At 38.4% G+C, this 23,572-nt stretch overlaps 1 protein-coding gene across 1 annotated transcript in view; it reads right to left on the minus strand.

The window, feature by feature from the left end:
* The window catches only part of NAV3 (neuron navigator 3), a gene marked incomplete at both ends in the record, with an annotated part of 180,489 nt that overhangs the window by 118,117 nt on the left and 38,800 nt on the right, over positions 1 to 23,572 (minus strand). The window contains 3 exons of the mRNA XM_010194243.1: positions 7,184 to 8,219; positions 14,527 to 14,666; positions 17,335 to 17,403. Of these exons, the coding sequence (XP_010192545.1) occupies positions 7,184 to 8,219; positions 14,527 to 14,666; positions 17,335 to 17,403 (1,245 nt within the window). The remainder of the gene's footprint in view (positions 1 to 7,183; positions 8,220 to 14,526; positions 14,667 to 17,334; positions 17,404 to 23,572) is intronic.

Below are 23,572 nucleotides of genomic sequence, written 5' to 3' on the forward strand. Positions count from 1 at the left end.
CCAAATTTTAGAATCTGATCAGTGAGATTAACTGCAGCACAAAATCTAGTCTTTGGGACATAAAATGGCATTGGCAACTAAGCCTTAAAGTAAAAATACTGAATAATGAAGATCATGTAATGCTAATAATTTAAAAATGTTTGATTTAATTTGTAGAAAGTAAACCATGGAAACACAAACCAAAGGTAAATATGATGTGGTTTTCTTAAATTTATAGGCAGCCTGAAATTTATAGGCAGCTCTAAAAAGCATGAAACGTTCCTTTCATCTTACTTGAAACTTGAAAGGTTAAACGTAATGTAAAATAAATGTGATTTGCTATCAGAACAAATAACAAAAAAACTGCTTTATTGACTTAATTCAGCATTTTTATGTTTAATTTGGTAAAAACATCAATGATTTTAATTATCTGAGGCAACAACAGAAATCCCACAGAGGACTATGAATTTTGCAGCAGTTAAAATTCTGCTTACTTAAGAAAACTGATTATTTATTGTGGAAGTGATGGGCCAAAAGGGACCTGCCCAGCCCCTGGGCAGCTGTGAAGGAGGTACACTGAGGAACCTGGTGATAGGGCTCTCACCCATAGCTCTTGTCCCACCAGGTCTCCACTGGGTTGCCAGCTGCCAGCACTTCCACAGAGGCCCTGCCTTTTGGTGCCCGATGGCTAAGGCCCTGATTTATTTTCTGGAGTTGAGCTAACCCAGATGGGCTGAGAATGGTCTAGGGGTAAAAGATTTCCAAGCAAAACCATGCAGAAGCCCCAGCTCTTGGGCAGTAATGAGGTCCAGGGACAGACGGAGTGCCTAAAACTTCAATTTGCTATGCTCTAGGCCTGTCACAGGGTGTGATACATCGGAAAAAGCATGTAGAAGTCTCTTTGCTTAGCTAAGCCATTCTAGTGAAAAAAAAAAAGAGACGAAACTGTGAGATTTGTCTTCCCCTATAATTCTGGCTTTTTTTATTCTCTGGGCCATAGTAATCCTATGAATGACTCAAGTGATCTCTGTAGGATTGCAGCACAGATTAAGCTCCAGGCAAGCAAACAGCAAATTAAAATATCTTCTCATTAACCTCACACATTGGCCTTAATGAATGGCCCTCTATCTTCTACCTATTCACAGCCTTAAAAAAAAAATAAAATTAAACTCTTGCATCTCTCTTGACATCAAGGAAAATGTAAAGAATTTCAGTTTAGTCAAAGCAGCCCCATTGACATTTCTCCCAGTGCTGTACATCTGCAGCGAAGGTTAATTTAGGCAAGCATCAGGAAAACAGGAAAATCTGTTTTCTATTTTAATCATGGCAATCTCAGAATACATTTATCCCCCTATACCTATTTGTAAGTGCGCAAAACTTGCTTAATGGGTCAAATCCTGTTCTAAATCACACCTGCACAAGCTCATTCACTTAAAATAAGCCTGTATAGGAGTAATTAAAAGTACAATTTGGAATACTACTTAATAAGCTGTCTTTAATGCAGTCAGTCATTTCCCGTCAGTGACAAAATAGTCAAACTTTGATAAATACAGATAACATCAAAAATCTGTTTGTTTTTTAACTTGACATTGCAAAAGACGTCAGATGAATATGCTGGGGCTTTTCTTCCAACATCTCTCTGCGGTGCAGCTGTCTGGAATGTGTATCACTGTCAGTGTCAGAGACTGGCAGGACCACATCTGGAATACGAGCAGTTTGATCACCCATGTCCAAGACACATGAGCTAAACTGGGAACAGCTGCAGGGAAAAGCTACTAGGATGCTCATGGAGAAGAAAAAAACCCTTCTGAAAGGAAAGAAAAGAGACCATTTGCTTTAGCCTTGCAAAAGAGAAGGAAGCGGATGGGAGTATTCCCTCACATATTTAAAAAGAGCGATCAAAAAGATGGAAAACAACTCAGTTGTTAAGGGACAATATTAACAAAGTAATAAATGGATACAGTCTCGTCATGGGGGTTGTAAATGATTTCTAACAATGAAATGAGTTTCAATAAGAAGGAGGAACCTTCCCATTAGAGTATCCCATTGGAGAATCCCACTGGAGATTAACTAGTTGTAAATAAAGCTTAGTTGGTTTATGAAAGGGTTAATATGGTTGTCAGTGGCAGAAAACTGCACAGAATAACCTTCTTTGTCCTTTACCCTACATTTTACTCATTGTTGAGTCAAAGTAACAAGGCCACACTTGACTGTATGGCAATTTAAAATAACTTCAGATCATAAACAGTAAGCAACTGAATTATCAAGCTGCTGTTTTAACTCAGCATTAATCGAGTTTATAAAGACTTCTTCACTTACTACCTTCCTTTCCATCTCTTAAGCCAACACCTCTACGCTGGAAACTTTTCTTGTACAAATGGAAATCAAGCATGAGAAAATGGGAGGATTTTTTCTAAACACTTTGTTTTTGTTACAAGTAAAACTGGTGTGAGGCAATGTTTAGCACCACCTATCATTCTAAAATTTTGATGATGACTGTTGTTTTATTTTCAGAACAGTAATGTAAATAATGGAAATCAATAAAGCACTGTGGTATAACTTTGAAGCATCACATTATTAAAGGAGTTGCAATATATTGAGCAGCACAATTGATTATTAACAAACACAATTAGCTGGCAGAATGTCTTTTACTGAAAACTTAGTTTTAACTCCACCATCAGTGACCAGAAGTAGTCATTAAAACTGGACATAAATATGGCTTCAACAAACCCTGCAGATGCTGTGTTTGCAGGATCCTCGAAGAGCAGTTTAATGTTTTTTCCCTAAGCCAGTATAAAAACATCCTGAACAGGCAGCTGGAATTGAATTTCACTGTGCCTCCAGAGGTGCAACCAGATTATATCCTCCTTCCCATCTGTCACCACTCTGCACTTCCCATGCATCCTTGAAGCTATGGTCTAGTAAAAGAATTGTTTCAATCACCATACAGAAAGGGAGATAGGAAGAAGATTTTAGTACCTGCTAACATGCTTTTCTATTATATACATATTTCTTTTCTCTACTTCTATCTAGTGAACACTTTAGTCTTCATAGAATCATAAAGTAATTTACATCAGAAAGATGTTTTAGATGTGATCTGGTCCAATGCCCTGCTCGAAGCAGGTCTGGTTACATTAAGTTGCTCAGTCTTATTTGGTCAAGTCTGGAACGCATCCGAGGACAGTGCTTCTGCTGCCTCCCTGGGAGCCTGCTCCAGGGTTTAATCACTCTCCCGGTAAAAATATTGGTTCCAACTTTTAATCAGCATCTCCCCTGCTGTAACTTGCATCTGTTACCTCTCACCCTACCACCCTGAATTTCAGAGAGGAGTCTGGCCCCATTTTCTCTCTACCAGTCTATTAGGTATCTGAAGTTCCCAGTTCCCTATTCTTCAGGAACAAAAGGAGTGCCAAACTGGTTTCTGTAGTCTAGCATTGACACTGAAAGAGTATCTCTGCAAAGTCTCAATTCAGACAGTGCTGAAATTTCTTCCAGATGTCACTATCACTAAACTACAAATTTAGCTGAAGAATTGAAATTTAAGCGATCCACAACACAGAAGTGCAGCTCAGGATGAGGAGCAGTCAGCTAATTCTCTGCAGCAGTTTCTATGCATTCAGCATTTCAGGCAGTTAGCAATTCCTGAGCACCACAGTCTCTGGGATTTGGGCACTTCAGATTCTGTATTCCAGCCATGGAAAAAAGACTCACCAAGCTCCTACAGCAGTTACTGGAGGAGTCAATAAAATAAAACTAAACTGCAGTACAGGCACCCACTTATAACTCAATGTTCTCCTACTGAAATATTCCTTCAGTTTGAGCAAATCCACAGCAAGTGTAAATTGCCAACATATCACATACTGCCTGTAGGGTTATGATGATTTACATCGACTAAGGATTTGCCCCACAGGGTGAGGTGACTTTTGTCTTTCTCCTGGGACTATTAGTTATGTTTCCCATTTTGTGGAAATGGTGCGAACCTACACAATTTGGCTTGCAAAAATGTAATGCAATGATTGCATACAACAGGCTGTTCTCTGTGCAGGAAAATGTTTGGAATTACAGGATATATTACAGTTTTGAGCAAGTAAAGAACTCCAAATACTGAGCAATTAAGCTGTTATTGTCTTGCTAAGATTTTAGGAGAAACATTCAGTCTTTTTTTAATTCAGCAGTGTCTCTTTTTTCCCCTGTTTTCACTGTAACCTAGTAAGCACTAAACTTCTGTGTTATTGCTCACCATCCAAAATCTAAGCACTGCTAGGAAGATAACTAAATTCTATGGCCAATTTCAACACGAGTTCAAGGGATGCTGGCAGATGGCACAATTTCCATCTTCCTCCAGTCCTGTCTGTGTAGAAGAATGTGCAATTTAAAGTAGTGGCTGGTATACTATAACAAATTATAAAGTCTCTTACACCTTCCTTTTAGCTGTTTTTCCCCGCTATATCTCTCTTATCAAGTTTTCTGGCAACTAAATTACCTCTACTTCAGCCTTTCTTATATGAGTTGTACCCTGCAGTCAACTTCAGAGGGGATACATAAGGGGCTGAAAATAACATATTAACAGCTCCATTTAAAAATAAATATTCACTTGCTGAGGAGAGTGGAGGAATTTAAATTATACCCATTTACATTATCTCAAATGCAACTCTGGTTGTTGCTACTAATCTTTGAAGAGAAGTAATAATCCCATGTGAATTTCCATGCCATGGTGTTTAAAAGGCATAAAAATACAATGTGATATCTGATCGGACGAAGGACTACGAGTGCAAAGCAGAATAGTGCAGTATATTATTTCAGAACCTCCTAGTGAGGCAGTATTATTCTATCTACTGTCCATTAGTAAAAAATACACAGCTTCTTGAAAACATGAGTGTTGATAACTGTTACAGTTCTGCATTCTCTGCTTAAGCAAAATACATGTCAGCCTCAAAGAAACTCTTTGAAATACTTTCTTTTACTCACAAATCTACAGTAATATCCTCTTGGGTAATAATCAAACACTGCAAAATACACAATATCTGCAAGTATCAGCAACAAACCAGAAGCAGCACTGGCTTACTTAGCCTTATGTTAACAGCCTCAACTCAGCACAGTAGTATATTGAAGTACAGTGCAGTATTCTGCAAGACTTTGGATAAAATGCACTGTATTGTTATTAAATTATGTTGCAACTTTTACAAGGACTGCAGTACAAAGTTACAGAGCCTAGATATTCCTTCTAGCTGTAAAAAACTTATGGTAATTACTGTTTATTAACTCATTGATCTACACAGCTGTTCTAGCAGCTAACAAGCACACCTGAAAATTTTGTGTATAAATAGTAGTGACTGCTCAGAAAACAGTTATGTTTCAAAGCAAGAAAGTGTAAATACAGCACCCCAGCTTCATATGCACTTCTATTTGTCATGTGTCCACAAAAATAAATATGCTGACTTTGGAAATGTGGATATTTTATCCTTGGTTATATTTATATTCTTCTATGAAATCATTGTGTACTATTACAAAGCCCTTGAGAATTGTGAGGAATGTAGTTACTGTGTATTTCTGGGTCAGATTCTGCTCTCAGTTACACAGATACACATTGAAGTAACCTCATCAAAGTCGGTCTATTACTCTGGGTTTATGGCATTCCGAGATCAGACCTTGGCTCTGAGAATTTCATTTTCATGCGAGATTTAACTTCAAATACAGTCTCCTTTGCTGTTTGTTTGAAGCAAACAGGCAATTATTAATACCAAATTTTACTGGAAGATGCATGCTTCCATCGCCCTTTAAAATTCAAAATACATTTTGCTTCATGATGAAACTTAAAAGAACGACATGATATCTCCATCATGCAATGAAATGGCATTAATATGTGGTAAAATTGCCATTAAATAGCACATGCATCTGAAGGCAAATCATAGCTTCTTTTTCCCTCTTCTTATATACGCACACATATGTAGGCCATCCTATGTACCACACTGCAAACTGTCTGTATCACTACAGCTATACCAGGTACAAAGAAACGCGCATATTAAGCATGTTCAGTGACACATTTAGTTGAAACTCAAGAGGTTACTCACTGCATATTAGAATAAACATAACCCATATTACGCCTTTTTCCACTCCCATACGATTTTCTGAACTGCTGTTGTTCAGAATTAACTTAAACAGTTTATCACTCATCCAGATTGGTTTTGAAGCTATGTTTAGTTGTGTGTAATGATATATATACTCCCTCAGAGCCTACTTCAGCACTTCTTTAATCTTTAGCCAAGATTATCTACAGTACTAGTCACTAACAAAAACTGTCACTGTATTTTGCTTAATAATGTATTTGCCATTTTTTCAGATGTTAAATTTACTCACAACTATAGCTAAAGCCCTGCAACAACTGACATCTGAAATCAGTACTCAAACCAGCCCACCACTCTTTCTACACTCAGTCTTCTGAGCTGTACAACAGTGAAGTCTCCCAGCTTCTCCTCAGTTGCTCTATCAAGCAGCAAAATAAATTCAGACAAATTCATACGTTTAACTGTTCTTTCCTCTATTCCAGAGCCTTGGCCATCAGAAGAGTTTGTATCACCTGTAAAAATTAACTGCCTCCATGGAGTTAGTCTATATCTAGTTTGTTTATAAAACTAAATAGGAAAAGGATCTGCAACCAGCAACCTTTTCTCTCTTCCCAAGATGTTGAAATATTTTTGAATACTTGCAAAAGTTTGTGTATGGTTTTTCCTTTAATAACGTACTAGTACTGTTACGTACTCTGAAAACATCAGCAGTTTATTTTATTATTTTTTAAGAGAACAGTGTATTTTAAGCAAATATTATTGAATATCAGCAAATAAATGTTGAGGTTCTTAAACTGCAAACAAGAATATTAGCACTGGAAACCTGACTCAGCTGTGACCTTTCAAAAGCAGCACAGGGAATGTATCATGGGATTCGTATTTCTAATCAAAACATCCTGCATTTTAAATGGCAAATATTTGCAGTGAGTTGCTTTTATGCAAGGTAGAGACTCAGAGTTCTTGGAAGAAATTATTCATACGGTAACATTAATTAAAAAAAACCTAGGAAAATAGGTGCATGGTGCTGTGACAGAAGCTGGGAGATGAGAAACATAACAGTGTGACCCACCATTACTCTATCTGGTTTAGCTCTTTTTCCTAAATTATGACACAAACCCAATTTCCCTCCATGACCTTACCTGTAAATGAAAGGAGCTACTGTGGCGGTGTTGGGGTGGCTGTATTGCTGTTGCTGAGGAAGCTGGACGACACCGTTTCCCGTGCCTTGGCTGCTGCTTGCGGCCATCGAGGCTGACAGAGCCATGGAGGACCCTGGGGTGAGAGCTGCGCTTGGTTCTTTCCCTTCAGAAGAAGCAAGACCAGAGGAAGGAGAAGCCTTCTCACTCAGTTGAGATTTTGGTGTTGATTGGGACTGGTTTCCTTTTGTAGTCCTCAGTTTTTCAGCCTCCTTACTTCCCGTGCATGTGGATGAAGCGCTCTGCTTTGCTGTTGGCACCTTCGATCCAGGTTTCGGGATTCCACTAGAAGATGGTATTAAACTTTCCTTCTTGGCTGCTGTTGTCTTGCTTCCCTTCGGGATTAAGCTTGCAATTTTTGAGCTCTTCTTTGTAGAAGTTTCACTGACCTGGTCCTTCTCTTCCTTGACTGTTTTCTCAGTGCAAACTTTGTTTTTGTCCCTGTTCTTTTCCTCTTTGTCCTTTGGCTGTAGCAAAGACTTTTTATTGCTGAGATTTTTGCTTCCAGCTTTTGGAGGTGTCAACTTGGGTGAAATTTTAGGACTGCTACTTGTGGAGCCGCCACTGTTCACCCCACCGCTTAAGACATCCATTTCACCACACTCTGAAAAAGTATCATCCTCTCTCCCACTGTCACTGGGTCCTGAGCTTAGCGACAAAGGAGGTCTCAGAGCAGTCCTAGCATTAACCAGCTTAAATTTTTCCAGCATAGATTTTTGTCCAGATGATGGGGGCTTCACACCTTCAGAAGGGGGTGGCTTGAGCCTGTCTGAAGATGGAGTAGGGGAGGTTGCGGGACTAGGCTGCTTCACGGACAGCATGGTAGAGGTTGCACTGTGTTTGACATTCATGGATTTGCTGCGCCAAGGCTTGCTGGCACTTGGAGAGGGTATGGCAGAGACCTGCTGCTGCCCGGTGCTGGTGGGATGCTGCACATTTCCATTCATGCCTGCAGATGGGTGTGGGCCTTTTGGTGAATCTGCTTAAAAACAGAAAGAACCATAATGATACTGTTATTCTGCCATCTCCTGCTTGAAGGTTACACCATACTCGTCTGCCATTTATAACACAGTTATATGAGATTTATAATAAACATAGTTTACCTGTGCATGGAACATGGAGGATGCTAATTGAAAATGCCTTTTCTCTGTGCAATGCTTCTGTGAGCTCAAGAGAGCCCTGGGAACACTTTCCATTTCATTATGCAAATTAAATATTCCAATTTAAAGCTTTTATCTTTAATAAGTCATAAAGAAATTCTTCCAATCGCTTGTTAATAAGAAAACACCACAACGTGGAAGAAAAAAGAATGCTACAATATTGGAATAAAAACAAAATAGAAAGATGGTTTTGATGTTTAGTGAAAGCAAAATATGTGCTAGAAAGCTAAGGCTTTGGGCAGGAGGAGGAGGAGGACTGAGTGATACTAAAATTAAATGGATAAGATCAATATTCATAAATGCAACAAATGGCAGGTGATTATACTCTTTTTGTTTTTAAGTACAGCTAACAGCCTTTAGCAGCTGACTTCAGGAACTTAACCCAGTGCATTTTCATAGGGAGAAAAATACATATCGACAATTTCACCAGTGTCAGTACTTGAAAGCTATCATCTACATGGGTACAGCAACAACAGTTGTTTTGGGGTCCAAAACACTGTTATCTGTTATGGTAGATACAGAAGGCTCGTTTACATGACTCTGGTACCTTAACTGTATTGCCATCATCCAGGAACTTCAGTGACTCTTCAAAACAAATGACAACAAAACTCCTTCTGCAATAATCAAACTATGCTAATTGACCACCACGATTATAAAAAATGTCATCTAGCCTTATTAAGCAAAACAGACCAAAGCACAAAAGGGTTAAGCTCTTCTATATGATGCTCAGATTTCCAAAACATATCTGAGAATCTAAATGCATTTACTCTACAGCACCAGAGGAATGAAGTGGCACTGGCAATCAAATATGTGGTACATAGCTATTTATCTCTCAGTGTACCTACACTGTCTTCTCATTTGGTTTCAGGACTGCCAGTGAATTAGGCATAAGCCTGCTTATAGTATATTAAATTCATTACTGCAAGAAAGCCTATGAAACATACAATGCAAATAGAGCTCATGGAACGGCAAAAGAAGAGTGTTTAATGTTACATACATACACGAAGCCAAAGTCACGCCTTGGGGCCCATACGTCTGAATAATATAGTAGATGAAGACACTGAAGATGTTTGTCCTTTCAGCACAGAGTTTGAAGTTGTGCATCATTTTCATTTTTGCAGTCTCAGCCCTAAGGCCCTAGTACAGATTAGACTACCCACCTGGAAGTCTGAAGGCCACTAGTACACATAGGAAAGGGAGGATTTTAAGCAACCTGGAAGTGGATCTGTTTATTTTTCTTTAACAAAGAGAATGCAAACACAGCATAATCTACTTCTCTACATAGAATGTAAGAAGCTCTAGTTTAAAAATAATAATAAAAATCTGAACAAAAGTAACACAATGGAAATGTAACAGCTTTTACTTGCTTAAGACTATTAACAACTGCACCCCAGAAGGCTAATTGCCTCTACCTTCAGTAGATGCTGCATAATTCCATCTCCCCAGAGTTTTTCGTGTGCTTCTCAGCCTAATATGCAAACCCTAGAGCATTAAATTATTTCAGCCCACCTTCACAGAAGGTTTCAAGCAGCTCTGCTGTGGCCAGTTACAAGGCAAGGAGATGTTAACTGGTAAGGGTTGCATCAGAACATTATTTGGGACAGGTGAGGTTATGGCTTATTCCCCAGCTCCAGGTAGCACCATGCACATGGAGCAGCTTTGGTGGGAAGCCTTGTGACCAAGGCAGGAATTGCAGCTGAGTCCCTGCTGTTTTCTGGTGAGCATGGGGCCAACAACAGCTGTTGGAAATTACTGCAGATCTCAGGCTTCCTTAATTTATACCAGGGATCAGTCCCGTGGCTGATAGCCTAGGACTGGGTGTGCACAAGGACCCTCTAGCACATATCTTGCCTTGCTTTAAGCTTGCCTTAATTACACAGGAGGGTTAGGGTGTTCAGCTATCCCAATAGTTTTGCAGAAGACCAATTTGCCATAAGAATATGCAAAGCTAATGCAGAAGGCATGTCACAATCTGTGAACAGCGGGATGCCGCTACGCTCTGTTGGATTAATTCTGTTACATTTGTATGGCTTCAGGCTATTAGTTTTACTTCAAAAAAAAGCATCTGATTAAAAAGAAGGATGCATGTTTTGCCATATTTTTTGCTATATAATATTAGTGAAGGGAAAAATTGTAAAAAGAACAGTACTTACTGTTTCATCAACAGCTTGTTCTGCTAAATAATATAGCAAAGAAACACAGGTTCCTGGAACCATTGCTACTTACTTGATTTCCCTGTCACGAACCATGAAGAGCATCCAAAAAGTTACAGAGAACTTTAACTTGCCTTTAATCTTCAATTTAAAGTGTATCCTTAACATTTCCGCAAGGAATGTGGACTGCATGCTCTCAAGAAATATTGAGAGTCTATCTGTATGTTTAAAGATGTGGAATAAAAAGATTTCTTTCCCCTCAGACCAAACGCATTACTTGAAGCTTCACATCATTCATTGCTTTCTGCACATTCGATTGGGGCTTACCTTTAGCTGCTCATTATATGAAATCTGTCCCCATCTTGTGGTGATTTTCATACAGAGTGAATCTAACCTATAACAAGGATTTCATATTTCTAGAAACTAAATTTTACATGAAGACAGGCATCTGTTTAGGGCCTAACACCCTTCCTGCTTAAATGCATAATCAGCTTGTGCTGAAAACAGCTGTACATTCTGCTTGAGAGCTCTGTGCTTCAGGGCTCAGCCCAATCTGTGCTGGGAAAGAACAGCAACACCTCTGGGGTTCAGTGCAAAAAGACAAATTTCTACCAGACCCCAGCAAGACCATGACAATCAAATGGACATTTTCAAGTCCACCTGTCATAAGCTGTTGCACAAATAAAGGACACTTGAGGGGTTAAACTTGAATCCAGTATATCATCAGCCTCCTCTGGCTTCGCATCTGTGACTCTTGCTGTGTCCTGTGCTGTTGGAGAAGACAAGACCTCTGTGACAACAGTTCCCTCACCGCAGCATAGTTAGGGACTGATAATCTAGATCCTCTGTTACAGGCAGGTGCCCACATTACTGTACTCAGTTTTATTCACTCACAATAAAAAAGGTTAGTAGAAAATGCAAGAGCTGCAAGGGTTTGCTGTAAGGATGTTTGGAGGAATGGGAAGTCTATCTGGTGAGATTAGAAGAGTTCAGCTTGTTCAACTATGAACATTTCCGTTGAATTAGAATATTGTTTCATTGCTGGACTCGAAATGCCCTGTGTATCCACCTTATTAGCAATGTGAAAAATTACTTTATTCAAATAGTTTCATTTTCATATTTTTATTTACATCTTTATTTTTTTAAATCAGAAGCAGATATATGTGACATGACCTGGAAAACAGATGTGCTCTTAGAAATCCATCCATAAGCTGCAAAGTGCAGAAAAAAACAAACAAAAAGGTGAGATCACTAAATCTGCACAGAGCATTTTCAGCTAATGGCATGTTCATTGTTTTTGTGTATTCTGTGTTTCTGACTGAACCACAGCTACATACAATTATCTGTATTACAGCAATGAGTTGGGTCTGTTGGTAAAAACTGGGCTGCACTCAGTAAAGAGCACACGTGCATTCGTTCAGGGAGCCAAGTTCCTTACTGTGTGAACTAATCCCTAAGCAACATTCAAAAGAGGTAAAATGAATGAAATACTAAATAATGAAATATTAAACAAAAAGCCCATATATCTTATTTTGGATCACCTTCAGGTCTCCTTTAACTCTGCGACTACATATCCATTCCCCATGGTGACTGGGTTGGAAACCATGTCAGGCAGGGATGAATTTCAAGTATTAAGTATAACTGGATTAAAATAAAAACCCTTATGCTGTACATCTTTTCTCAGGTCTCCTTATAGCACTGAGAAAAGTGTGCAGCAGAGAAAAATGTACCAAAATTGGTCTGCCCTTGAAGACGTCTGGAGGTCTCAAGCCCTAATGCCTATTTACCTAGCATAAGTAATCTCTTCTTCTGGTGCAGTTTATGCAACACTAATGCAGAATCACAAGCTATTTCCTATATTATGTATGTCTCAGAAATTAGAGTATATAGACCGTATACCCATTCAATGGAAGTTGTTGAAGTTACCTTGCTCCAAGCACTCGCATTGGAAGAAAAATTTGAAATATAAGGTCTATTTTGTGCCACACTGTAAGAAAAAATCAGTTCATCAACATATGGCGACGCTTTTCTTTAAAAAAAGAGTTGTATGTTACTATTACTAATGTGAAGGCTGAAGTTTGTTTCTAAACAAATTATTCAGAAAACCTCAGGTCACAGAACATCCTCAAATACTTTATAAAAAGTAATCAAAAGACTACTGGGAAATTTCATTGTAATATTAAAAAATTAGCCACTAATATAATTACATTTAAAATATAGCATGATTCAGTCTGTTTTCTCTTCAGGCAAAGCTGTAACATGGTGGATTCAAATACAGGTTCCCATGTGTTCTTTTATGGTATTATAAAAAATATGACTTCACTATCCTTGCACTCATAGGAGTAATTTTCTCTAACTTCTGCTTTATACTCTAAACCAAACTTGTATTTGGTTTATATTCTCATGTAAAATAAATGTTCTTCCATACATTCTGCTGTTTTGAAAGAAAGAAAAAAGAGCAGACAAAAACACCTCTAACATAGTACTCTGTAGTTATGCAACATTACATTTTCTATATCCTGTAAAATGAACTGAATGATTATACACAAACAAAGCCACCCCTTATCCTCTTGCAAGTGATGACTTTACTAAAAATCTCATCAAGGTTCTCATTCTCTGCTCTGAAGAAATGGGAAAGTAAAGGAATCCATCATGCAAAAAGCCACATAAATATGCAGTGCAAACCTTAGCAGTCAAAAGACAGTTTCCAAGTAAAGAGCTAAGAATATAAATATCTACAAGCATGTCTCTCTTTGAATCATTTCACTCTATCATATATTTCAGTAGCAAACGTATGTCAACATTATGAGGCAATTCTAAATCCTAAACTGCTGTACGTACCTTCACGCAAGCAGCCTCATCTCCTACTTCATAACTTCACTATCGTATTTGTGAACTATACAGCGTCTGCTCAGCTTTCACTCTGATCTCTTTCTAGTTTTAGCCTGGATGTCTTGCCATAAGCCCTTGATAAAATAAATCCTACTAGAGAACTATCTAAAACATTCAACCCTGATAGTAAAAATAAAGAAATAACTATTGAAAGGATGGTTTTATATCTTCAGATACAGCTAGGGGCAAAGTGTGTTCATCAGAATTTTGTAAAAAAAATCTGGATAGCTGCCTGTTGCTTGGATGAAGAACATTCACTGCATACTTGTTCCTCCCACAGACCCCAAGGATGCAAACGGGTACTATGTATATTGTATCATTTTCAACTGTATTCTAACTCAGAGATATGAATAAAATGCTGTTCATTACACAGAGGGAGAAAGAAGCGGGCGGAAGGAGTTGGATTAGTTACACAACTCAGAAAGCTGAATTTTTGCATTATTTTCTCTGAGATAAAGCCTGAAGAGGCACATTTTCCAGGAAAATGGCATCAGGGTGGGAGAAACAGAAGGACTCAGGGAACTCAGTTTACTTCCATAATGGAGGTTCATTTTTAAAAGTGGCAATAAAACATGAAGAATGTTTTTTGTTTTCAAATCCCTGCAAAATTTCATTACATTTGGATTCAAACTTCTATGTACACCTGGTAAGGTTCTGAAGCTATACATGCATGTAATATTCTGATGCAAATACAATATTCTGATTCTTCTCCATTAGAGACTCAGATGCAAAGTCTCCTGAAAATTACAACAGTCTTCCCTTGGGTACGAAGAGACTTGAATATGGACAAAGATTATAAGCATGCAATATGGATTCATTTTTACTTCAGAAATATCATTCAGTGATATTTCAATCAAAGAGGACAAAATATAATCAGAACATCTTGAAAGTTTTCAGTTCTGAACTTTAATCCCAGCTCAACTATAAGTCCTAATTCAGAGTCCTACCTCCACAGGTTTTCCTTACCAAGTCTAAATATTACATTCACTTCTTTGACCCTTGTGGATGGGGTTTTTTGTGATTTTTTTCTTTTCATTTTGTTTGTTATGTAGAGTAAGCTTAGTCACTTCTAATAACTTACCTTTTTCATTTCCGTTTGCATATTGTGGAGGCTTGTTTTTGTCAATGCTGTTAAAGCTCTGGCTCCTCCGATTTAAATTAGAAGCTCCCTGGACTTTGGTACTGCTGCCTGCAGCTGGCACCCTTGAGGGTCCTGGAAGCCTGGAATGGTATAATCAAAAACCAGTTCATTTTTTGTAATGCAACATATAGAGGAGACAGTGTGCAAATACCAGGCCAGAATTTAAAACCAACAACTGAAAACAATGATTTCAGGTAAGCAACAACGAACAGGAGGATTCAAATTAGTTAGACTCCACAGATGAAAATAAAAGCTTATCCTTACACACACAAAAGGGAAAAAGATGCTTTCTAGAGTCACAAGACATGTAAGAAATGCTTTGCATTTGCCATTAACATTGCTAAAACAGATTCACCCTAACAAACCATTGAAGCGCAATATTGATTTTTTATTTAAATCTGTCACTTTTGAAGAAGAAATGTTACAGAAATTTATTAGAAAGCACAACAATACATAGTTGAGAAATATTTAGTATCTCTTTAGTAAATGTTTCACAGCTGTGTTTAGCATAAAAACTGGCTTTTTAGTTATCTTCTTTGGTTATTTTTCAAAGGGCTATTAGCTAAAGCACTTCCACCTTATTTTAAATGAAAAATATAGAAAATCTCTATTTTAGCTAGATGCTACAGATGCATGTATACCTTTTGGATAGAAGTATATAATGTAGACTGTTCCGTTCACTTGTTAGTATTTGCTGCCACCATCTGAACCTTATTGTGTGGCTATGCTAAGGAAAGAAATGTATAATGTGTTGTCCCTGCTGTGTGTAAGCTTGCATCTTTTTTCAGTCTTAATCTGTTCTCTGATATAAGATTCTTTACTACAAGCTTACTTCAAACTTTCTGCAGCATCTTTGTGGGCACCCCCACTCCTCTCCAGTTTTGTTACCTGATAGACAAAATGAAATGCTCAAATCAGCAGGAGGCTTTTGCCCTAGGAGAATAATAACTCTCTTCTGTTTCTCACTTAATAGAATGATACGATGATTTTAATAGTGGCAATACAAATTATACTGAAGTTACTGAATTCTGTTAGTTTCACTATATTAAGAAAGAGCAGCACCAGAAGGGAGAAAAGGCATGTTACAAAGAACTACAAAACATTAGATTTCTTGCAAACTTATTTTTGTTTAATATACTGGTATAACAGAAATGTTCAAATAATTTTCTTTTCATTAGCAAATATGTGTAAACAGCTCTGTATTCTCTTCCTTTACCAATTTAAGCCTCAGATCCATTAGTTATTTTTATGGCTCATTCTGGCCACCAGCCTGCCCTGCGATTCTCTGTGCCGAGCCCAGAGCAGACTGTCTCTGCTCTGCAGCTGTACGCATGCTAACCTTTACCATGACCCATGAATTTGAGTGATCTTCTGTTCCCTGAAGAATGCACTAAAACAAACTTAAAAATCCATTTGCTCCTTCTCATTACCCTAATTTGACAGGCAGTAAGAGCCCTGAGATCATTTGTCAAAGGTAATGAAAAAAGCAATGAGAAGGCATGTGCAACACTGGAAACTCATATGTTCTATTAAAATATAAAATAGTTTTGCATATATTCTGCATTCCAGAATTTGAGAACTTGTCACAGTAAGCACATTATACATGAGGTCATTTGCTCTACACACTTTCCAGTTTACCTCATTTGCTGTCTTTTTTAATAGAATTCAGGTTTTAAATTGCTCTTGCAGAATCATGTCAAGCAGCTAAGGAAATGCAAAGAGGAGAATAACAAATAAGGGACAAGTCACATACCTCTGCACAGGCTTCGGAAACACTGCCACAGATTTAAAGTATTAGACAGTAAGACTGTTAACCCCGACATGTTGAATGTGGACAAGACAGGAGCATCAGCAATAACGAAAACCGAAGACCTATAAATGCAGGTGCAAAGCAACTGGACCGTGGTATAGCTCATTCCAAGCTATCACCAGCAACTCACATTGGGTTAGTGCGCTATACTGCAAAATGAAATCTTTATTGTAGATTATGCAATTTAGAGTTCATGGTTCTCACCAATGAACTGTACAGCAAAGGTATAATTAATGAACACATTAATTATCCCTCACAAAAAAAAAAAAAAGCTAGAAACAACAGTAAGCTTTAGACCTTGGTTTCTTTCTTCTGCAATCTGGCTTGTAGATTTTAGTGCTCATGGAAATGATAAACTAAAAGTGCTGATGAAATCTGAAACAGGTCAGCTCCTACACACAGCTCTGTCAAATTCACTGCCAAAACAAAGCATCTCATTAGTGGGGACTGTGTGCAGGCTACTCTTGATGGAGCAGAAGTCTTGGAAGTGGTTCTTTTTTTATGCTCTGTTTTGCTTCTCTGGCAACTTGGCTCTGTGAACTCAGCCTTTCAGGTGGGTTTGTGATACATGCAAAGCATCAAGTGGGATTTGGGATGGACTCCCAAACTTCTTTCCACTCGTGACTAAAGTAAAGATTTGAGCCAGAGAGTAGAGAGCACTAAAATCACCAACTAATCTTTCACATCCAATATTTTACATGCAGGATACAAAGATGCAGGATACATAACAACCAGAAATATTGATAATACAGTACAAATCAGCTTCTTCCAGTCCATACAAGGCTTTCTCATGGCAAAGCTCATTGTTGCGAAGCTTGCACGCATAACATAAATACATATTGTTTAAAGTCTGCTTATGTTCAAAGAATAAAATATCAATGGGCACATACTTGCTTGAGTATCACTAACAAGCAATAAATTAGAGATATTTAACTGACCTAGAAGTCTTTTTTTGACTGGTTGCAATTCCACTGTGATTAGACTGAGTTGCATATCTGGCTGTGAGACTGTATGAGAAGAAACAGAGAAATTGAATTAAAGAATTTTTTTGAACATGTATAGAAAGAACACACTTACCAGCAAACTATGAGTTAATGAATGCAAATTGAACATGGATAGAAAACACAAATTAACTGGCAAAAATATGAAATAATGCAAACATGCACATTTTTATGAGGTGTAATGCAGAGATTATGAATAATGGATATTGTTATAACTTCTCTCATTTGCTAGAAATTGTTTTTGGAACAGACAATGTGGCCAAATTTCCACAGTGACTGAATTACTGCAGTCTTGCTCAATTCACACAGAGTGTACCTCAAAACTTTGTGCCTTTTTTTTTCCCCATCCACAAAAATTACTAAGCACAGATATACAGCTACTAGTTTCAGCAGCAACCTGACTGAGTTCACAGTCTGGCAGTTAGGATTGAATTTGTTATACCAGAACCAAAGTGGAATCAGAAAAATTCCTGCTAAAGAAAGGTGATCCACCTGACAGTAGAACTATAGGGAAGAGGCATCCTATTATAATTCTGGCTACTGTTACAGCAGCATAGGTCATGTATGCGATGCATTACCCAGACAATTAATCAGAGCCTTCATTAGGAAGGCCTGACAGGTGCTTAGAGTCTTGGTTAAAATCCACAGGAAAATGCACCTTTATCCATTAAGGCATCTGAGTAGTATTTCTGCAACAGAAGACATGCTGTGCTACAGGCCTAAAAACTGTATATTCCTTTTGACACCTAACAATGTGTCATCACTAAACAGCAAATTTATGCCTCTATTCTTTTAGATATTTGCATAGGAGATATGCCAGTAGAAGAGCCTGCCAGATAATTTCGGTTACTATAAACAGGTGCATCCTTTGGGATCCACACAGCCTAAGGATACAGGCAGGTGCCTAAGCCAGGTGCAATCACAACATCAAATTCCTCACATTATTAAGGAATTGATTGAGAACTGAGTAAGCAGAAACTCTGATAGGCACAGATTCTTTTTGTCTCTCACAGCTCTGCATCTTCCAGCAATTCTTCTGAGTAGTAGCAGAAACCACAGTGCTCTAGTTCCAGCTTTATAGACTGGCAGCACTTACAAGAAACACCTGGTGGTATTGAGTCTACCAAAAATGTGTTAAGCAGAGCAGTTTCTGCTAGCTGACTGAAGCATGTAGACTGACTATACAGCAGATGGAACAAGCCCTCAAGGGAGAAAGGTCTTCCCATACTAGCACAGCAGTCCCAAAGAGGGGCAAGGGGAAGGCACAAACCAAGGGACAATGTGAGACTTGAATGGGATATGTGATTATTGTTACTTTACTAAATTAAACCTCAATAAATGATTCAGCATTGCCTCCATGCCTGCCAATTACAAATGGCACAAGTGCACATAATGAATATAAGAAAAAGAAGAGTACTTCAGTCATAAGAAGGCAAAAAGGAATCATTCAATATATAAAAGCAGTGTTCAATTCTCTGACATATTGTCACAGTAATGCTGACAAAGTGTTTTGTAATATATGACCATAAATTCTGTGGGAATTATAATAAATTATAATAGTATCATAATAACTACCATTCATATATATTTATCTATCTAGTCATTAGTGTATTGCATTATATTTCACTTGCAGCTATCTTAATAATGTCTGGACATAGGAGGCAAATGTGACATAGGATGTTCTGCTGAAGTTGCTACATTTGTGCCTGGCATAATGGCCCATCTTTTGACAAGATATTCCATTTGTGTTTTTGTCAACAGATTTAAATTGAAGGAATCTAGGAATGATTAGAGACTTATCTGTATTGACTAAACCAAGAAGTTTGTGAGAAAAGTGGTATGTCAAATAAAATCTTAGTACATTTATGTTGTAAAAGGTAAAATGATACACAAACAACAAGGACAGTGAGCTGGAAAAAGAGTGTGAATGGGATGCATCTTTATCACTGGCTGAAAAGGCTGAAGGCTCTGCCTTGCCCTAGTGTACTGCAGCTTTTCTACTTTGATCACCACAATTCCAAAGTAGGTGGAAAGATCAAAAAACTTAATCTCAGTGATGCTGCTGAGTTTTTGATATGGTAGCTCACAGACAGATGACACTGGGTTGTTTTTTTTTTACTTGAAGCACCTATCTGGAAATGCTTGCTAGAATGCTTTCCTTCCATGCCTGTTACTTGGGAATCCATCCACTGGCAAATTAATGAAATGTCAGCCTACAGACTGCTTTCAAACTTTCCACACAGGCTTGGAAGGCATTGATGGATGTTTCAACATCAGTAAAGCATCATTTCCACTATGACTAGGTAAATTTATTTGCCAAAGTAATGTGACAAATGAAAGGGAAAAGAAAGAGAGAACTTTAACAGCTCATAAATCAAGTTCCTAATGACTTAGGGTTTTCTTTCTCAATTAGCACTGGATATGCTGGATCCATTAAAGCTTTGCACAGATGCCTGTCTCCCAGCTGCTGACCCCACTATTACAGATGTGAACCACAACACATTGAAAGTCTGGCCACTCTTCTAAATGTATAAACAAATAGGTACCTGCTGCCCTCTGTCCTACCAGATAATTGCCTGTGGGGAATATCTGGCAATCAGGAAAATAAACCTGTTTTGCTTAAAACAGACAGTTTTTATGCTTACAGATCCACACAAAGGTTTGCATTAAAGCAGCAGATGCATGTTAATAAACCAGACAGTCTAAGTTCAACACTAAAGCATTTAGGACAAGGAAGGGTTTATTTGTCAGAGCTGGAAAACGGGATTTTGAAAGCCTCCAGTTCTCAGCTATCAGCTCCCAAGACCCTTTCTACTGGTGCAATACTCCCACCAGCAGTCTTCTCTGACATGGTCACAGCTTTGACTCCTTAGAGGAGCCAGAGCAGTCGCCTAAAAAGCCCAGCAAAAAAGGAACATACAAACTACAGGGGACACCAACCCTGACTGCAGAGCCAGCAGTAAAACCCAGTGCTTCTGCAGCTACAGCCCTGTATTGCAGTCCTGAAGGCCACTGCAGTGCTCGGCCTGAGGCAGGAACAGGCCTTCTGGCCTCTGGCATCATGCTTAGCTCTCTCCCTTCACCTAATGCATAGGGGAAGAGAAGACAGATGCTCCTGGTTAAGCAAATCCTGTTCAAGAGAGGTAGGATGGTATAAACATATTTAATCCAAAATCCTTAGAAATTAACTGGACTTTTCAAACTGGCTTCCAGGTAGAAATCAAGGCCCCATCTTTTTTCTCACAGATCAGGGAAACGTTAGACAGCACAGCAGATATGAAAAGGTGAGAGCAGGTTATTTCTGTTGCTGGTCCCTTGGTTAGATGTTATGAGAAAATTGAATAAATGTATTGAGATTGCCCAGAAAGGCAGTTAAACACAGAGGCAACTGAGGTAGTATTGAGAAGGAAGCTACAGAGATGTTAGAGACTGGGAACTCCACAGCTGTACTACAGCCGTGCTGGGGCAGGATCCAGGACTCTGCACTATGCCATGTGGCTGTGCAGCAAAGCTATGCACCATGCTCCCCAAGACAGAGAAGTGATGAAAGGTATGCAGTTGCAGAGAGGATGAAAGGGTTAAGGGTCCTAAAAGGTGTAGAAGAATCTAGGAAGTCAATATAAGCTACAATACTAAAGGTTCTTATATGTACTCCCACTGAAAGTGAAGTGAAATATTCAACTGACACAGGCAAATAAGAACAAGATGAAGAGGAAAGGCAAATGGCTGCTCAACACTGGGCTAAACTGCCAGAAAGTCTGTCTTGCTGCTATACAAATAGCACAGTATATCAGCAAAGAAGTAGCTCCTCAAAAGTGTGGATACCACATAAAGCTAAAGGATAGAGCTCTTATAAATCTGGATACAGAGCACGAATCAAGCTGAAAATATTTTAACCTCCTTCTTCAAAAAAAGTAACCCATGAAGTGTTACCTTGAATATAATCTACTTTTTATTAATAGTCTCGAAAGATCAAAAGGATCATGTTACATCACACTGTCATTTTCCTATAATGTTAAAGAGTCACACAGTGGTTCTAAAATGCCAGCTATGCGATCTCTTAAAATTAGCAAAAGGTAAAGTGGTTTGTAGTATGTAATTAAAGTCTTTCTACCTTACTGGCATACTTAATTTTTAATAAGCTGTTGAACTTGTAAAGTGCATTTATATAACTAGGGTGACACTCCAAAACTGTTCAAGACTTCTCTAATAGAACAATGCCCTGATATGAAACTAGTTTAAAAAGAATGCATTTTCAATGTAAAAATTTCCCCAGAAGGTCTTGATTTTGCTGTACACATTTTTATTTATTTATTTTTTTTAATAAGGTTCTTGTCTGAATAATTCTCACCAGCCTGCCTGGCTGTCATGGTTTATATCTACAGTTATTCCATAACCCAAAGGCTCCTCCCTACCCAAGGAAGGGCATCAGGAAAAGGAAAGGAGACCTGTGGGTTGAATAAAAACCAATATTAATAGCAATATTAATACACACTACACAGAATTTTACTCAGCTGATATAGTGGTCACAAGCTATGATAGTCACAACAAGTGGGGCTGTAGGCCTCAAAAGTAGACTGACAGGCAAGACTCTTCTGAGTCAACAGCCATTGAGGAAAAAGGGTCGTTTCTGGCAAACTCCCCAATTAATAGTGAGCATGACATTTACGGTATGGAAAAATTTTGTTGGGCAGCTTAGGGTCAGCTTGGGGTCAACTGAGACATTCAAAACCCGCCTGGACGCCTTCCTGTGTAACCTCATCTAGGTGTTCCTGCTCTGGCAGGGGGATTGGACTAGATGATCTTTTGAGGTCCCTTCCAATCCCTAACGTTCTGTGATTCTGTGATTCTGTGTGACCCGGCTTTCGCTTCCCCCAGCTTCTGCACTTGTTAACTCAAAACTCCTAAAGATCTTTGTCCTGGTTTTGCTGGGACAGAATCATAGAATCAATTTTCTGTTCAGCAGAGCTACACTTCTGAGATGCTTGTGGTGTTTGATTTATTGAAAACAACTTGGTAAGACACTTTGTTTTAGGTTTAGCTGGGATAAAGTTGTTTTTCTTCATAGCAGCTAGTGAGACTTTGTTTTGGATCTGTGACTGAGAATGGTGCGATAACATACCGATGTTTTGGTTGTTGCCAAGGAATCAAGCAATGGTTTCATTTCAAGGACTCATTGTTTTTCAATTTTTGCCTGCACCCGTGCTACCAATTGTTAGGGGTTTTTTTCCCTTTTCCTCTGCACAAGCAGAGGGCATTGGGAGTGAAAGCCCAGGCCTTTCCAGGACAGGTGATCAAAGCTAGCCAACAAAAAGTATCCTGTATCATAAACATCACACTGACTATATACCGAGGAGTTCGCTGGAGACTGCCCTCTTTTCTCGATGGCTGCCATCTCTGGAAGGTTTAGCTGGTTTGGTTCCTGAGGCTTACCCCTCCCCTGTCATTGATCATTGCATTTTCACTGGCGCAAGGCCAGTGACTGCTTTGTGAGATGAGTATACCTTTGATTGATTTATTATCATTGTTCCTATTTTTATTACAATTCATTATTATTATATTATTTTAATTTGGTTTATTTTAATCATTAAGCTCTACTTATCTCAACCCATGAGTGCTCTGACCTTTTTTCCAGTTCTCTTCCACTGCCCTGGGGAGGTGGGGAGTGAGCTAGTGACGGCTTGCTGGGTTAAACTATGACAACTTTGATCACCACACACCAGTTGCGGCTGAAAACTAAAACACAGTGTCTTATCACTTTGTTCCCATGAAATTAAGTATTGTAATTTTTTGCAGAAATGCAGCTTTCCTGAATAGAAAACTGATTTTATAATTCTATCTCATCAAAACCAGGACACAGTCAAAAAGAATGAAAGATAATACCCTAAGGTTCATCTGACTCCAAATCTCAAGTGTGCCTGAAGAGATGTCACAGGAAACAAAAGTTTCCAGGCTTCTCACCATACCAAACAGTCTGGGCAGGTAAAAGAACGCTGATTACTCAAATGAACAGCCAAGGAACACTGAGCAAGAAACAAAAAACCTGAGTTTTCCCACAAACAATATTTTTTCAGACATTTATTTTGCCTTTTTAGCCCAGTCTTGGTGAATTAATATGTGCTTGTATCTACATATATGTATCTATCTACTAAATATATATATTTTTTAAAAATGT

This window comes from Mesitornis unicolor, unplaced genomic scaffold (assembly GCF_000695765.1).
Source record: "Mesitornis unicolor isolate BGI_N332 unplaced genomic scaffold, ASM69576v1 scaffold2241, whole genome shotgun sequence".
Lineage (NCBI taxonomy): Eukaryota > Metazoa > Chordata > Aves > Mesitornithiformes > Mesitornithidae > Mesitornis > Mesitornis unicolor.